The sequence below is a fragment of the Physella acuta genome, unplaced genomic scaffold, assembly GCF_028476545.2.
Source record: "Physella acuta isolate Inbredline_101_S28 unplaced genomic scaffold, ASM2847654v3 ptg001417l, whole genome shotgun sequence".
Lineage (NCBI taxonomy): Eukaryota > Metazoa > Mollusca > Gastropoda > Physidae > Physella > Physella acuta.
Window position 1 is genome coordinate 657 of NW_026732932.1, and position 3412 is coordinate 4068.

Sequence of the window (3412 nt, forward strand, 5' to 3'; positions counted from 1 at the left end):
GCAGTGAACAAAATACTGATTAAAGGAAATCTTCGCTTTGTCTTGCAAAAGTGTAAAATATAATAATAATGTATGCAGTTTTGTAATTACATTAAATTTTTTAAACAGTAGACTAAAAGACATCTAAATATGTATCATTATTGAAAATATTATATTAAGTATATTGGTATGTTTTGTAACATAAAACAGTATATTATTTTGTTGTTTGATTTTACTTTATCAAACTAATTGTGTATATTAATAAGCAAATTATTTCCCTTGCAAAATGTCTAAGCTAGAAAAATATTATCTACAATATTCAAACAAAATAAATACAAGCGACATTGTATTTAATCATATGAACACTCTAAAATTAGTTAAAAAGAAAATGTATCACATGTAGGTCAATATAAAGCTTCGTGTGAGTTCAATATGGCAGGTATTATGTTGACACAATCATTAATCAAGTTATTACAACTGTCATTTAAAGCAGACACTTCAATGGTCGGAGTAGTCGAGTGACTGAATGCACCGATTCTCTTCCCGACATTTTGACTACAATTAAAGCGTACTGTATGCCATGGGTTCTGTACGGAGGTCTTAGCTATGGGATCAGAACTCGTGACTTTCGATGAGCAATTATGGGATATAAAGGTCTAAATATATCTACACCAATTTAAAAAGTAGTTACGAATTTGTAATGTAATGTGTTTTGGAAACAATCTGTTATTTTATCTTTTTTTTTTTCATCTTATCACGCCAAATTATTCGTACACACATTTTAAATCTCCAGGCGATATGTGTAGCTATTTTGTATTAATTTTTGAACTACTACTTTAATTATTAACCTAAGTTACTTGCTATGCAAAATAATGTGTACAGGCAAATTATCAAATGCACACATTTAAAAAAAATACATGTGAGATTTGATATTGTGATCGAGTACTATCCAAGCGTGGTGATATATAATGCTTTATATTATAACTGGGGATGTAAATATAACTTAATTGATTTCCGCTGGTGTATCCCTTTGCCTGATTATCTAAAGAAGGATAATTTGAACTCGAGACTTTTTTCTTTTAATTATTTTTTCTTTTAATTTTATCAACCATGAGCTTTTGCTGACTTGACCACGCCTTCATCACAATTAAGGATACGTGTCAACTGGTTATGCACCATTGAGGCCATTGACTCCGATTTCAGCCTGATTTTCTTTTTGAATTTGCTTTCCTAACCTTTGTCCAACCATTTAACAAACTTCAAGGCAGCAGTTGTTTAATGTTGGAATTAATTTTCTCTACTAGAACTCGAGACTGTTCGATTTAGCAACCATGAGCTTTACTGTCGTGTTAATTGTGTGTCTTGTGTAGTATTGTGCTAATAGGTGGTAGTGTGGCTCTAGTCTAACTAAATTATGTGTTTATGCCTGAAATTGTTAATGTGTGTTCTAATGACATGTAGACCTAGACCTTTAATTATGTTATTTTTTTTAGGGTTTAGTTGTTGATGTTGCTAATGTTATTTTTAAAAATGAAATATCAAATGGGTTTATTGGCATGTTTTATAACGTGGGTCGCTATTGTGCTAACTGTTACTGTAAAGATATGTTTTGGTAATAGTTATATGTTAATTAGCGCTGCCCTAATGGTTCTACTGCAATATGGATACGTATCCAGCTTCGGTGTAATTGTGTCAGTTAGTCTCGTCCATATGAAGCCGTACAGTTTGAGTTTGTCTGTCACTATAATTTGGGTGTCGTGCTTTATCTTTCGTCTCCATTTCACAGAATTTTGGATTTCTCTGCATTTATTTAGCCTCAGCTGCCTATCCCGTATTCTGTAAATGTCTCTATTTGTGTCTTCATTTATTTATCTCTTCGCAGTTACACATTGGTGTCGTCAGTCTGTGCTATAATGTTCTTGGCTGTTTGGTATTGGCAATCCTTTTAAGCGGTTGTCTTGCCCAATACGTTCTAACATGGGTTCTATGCTAAGAATGTGGGGTAGTGAGGGTGGTGGGATTGACTAGGTGAAGCTGTTGAGTAGTAACGAGATGTCTTTCATTTAGAATAAACTTGTGAGTGAGCAATTGTGGGATATCAAGGTCTAAATATATTTACATCAGTTTCAAAAGTAGTTAATGATTGTAATGTTATTTTTTTAGGAAGCCATCTTTCATATTATTTTGTTTTTCTTTACAGCTAAATGTGGTAATAAAAAAATGATTAGGCCTACAGGCATATTATCTAATGCATTCATATAAAATTATAATTAAATAATCTGTGATTAGACATTGTGATCCGATATATTCCATGTGTGGTGATATATATTGCTTGCTTTCAAAAGCAGGGGAGGTAGATACAGCTGTATTGAGTTATGCAGTATTTTCGCTGTTGTATCCCTTTGATTGGTATTCAGCTTCTGTACAAATGTGTGGGACAGTCTCGTCCATGTGAAGCCGTACAGTTTGAGTTTGTCTGTCACTACAACTTTTGTGGCATATTTTGTTTTCCTGTCCGTTTTATTTAATTTTAGATTTCTCAGCATTTATTTTGCCACCACTGCCTATCCCGTATTCTATAAATGTCTCTATTATTGTCTTCATTTATTTGCTACGTCTGTAGTTAAACGTTGGTGTCGTCAATGTTACGCCGAGTGAGTGGTTTGAGTCACGTGATCCGATGACGATGCTACGAAATACCCCCACCAGATTGATTACAACGCTAACCAACCATTTGGCTAGTTCACATTCAGACGACTTGATGACATTCATGGATAAGACAACTCCATAGTTCCTTCTTTGTGTTCTTTATTCTTATATCTACATTTACATCTCTAGAATATTTCTCCCAACGTGAGTCACCCCGGTCAACCAGAGCTCCCCTGTCCCACACTGCATCAAATGTTCCTTCAATGTCAGGAGTAAAGTTAAAAATATCTGTACATAACAGCCGAATCTTTCCATCTTTACTCTGAAATAATTTAAAGTTGTGTCCATTGTGGTTAATATCTTCAACAGAATATTCCATGCCTCGGTCAGTAAAAAAACTCCTCCAATGCTTTCTTCCATACACTCCAACTATGTTATAGCCTTGGCTGGCTAACCAGCTCATAGCAACAGCTTTGCCACAAAGAGGGAAGGAGACATTGTTAGCTTGACCATCCGGTATTAGTTTAGTAAAGTGTTTGGACAACATATTATGTACAACTGCTTGATGAAATCCAATGTGTCTATCATCCCATATATCCTTCCAAAACTAAACGCTCTTCGGCGCGTTATCCAATGCTAATCAATAATACATTTAAATATCTAGACCTAGATCTAAACAATCTGTATCTGCTTGACTTGCTTGAGTTCTCGATCTTGTTAATTTGTATCCCGCAAAACAGCAGCTGTTTGTTTGGAATTAGCTAAGGACTGAAGAATAAATAGT

At 34.3% G+C, this 3412-nt stretch overlaps 1 protein-coding gene across 1 annotated transcript; it reads right to left on the minus strand.

Annotated features, from left to right (window-relative positions):
- Window positions 1-2728: 2728 nt before the first annotated feature.
- LOC131927554 (thiopurine S-methyltransferase-like) lies at window positions 2729-3175 on the minus strand. The gene has a single exon (XM_059283261.1). It carries the CDS (start codon window positions 3173-3175, stop codon window positions 2729-2731), a length of 447 nt encoding a protein of 148 aa, XP_059139244.1.
- Window positions 3176-3412: the final 237 nt, after the last annotated feature.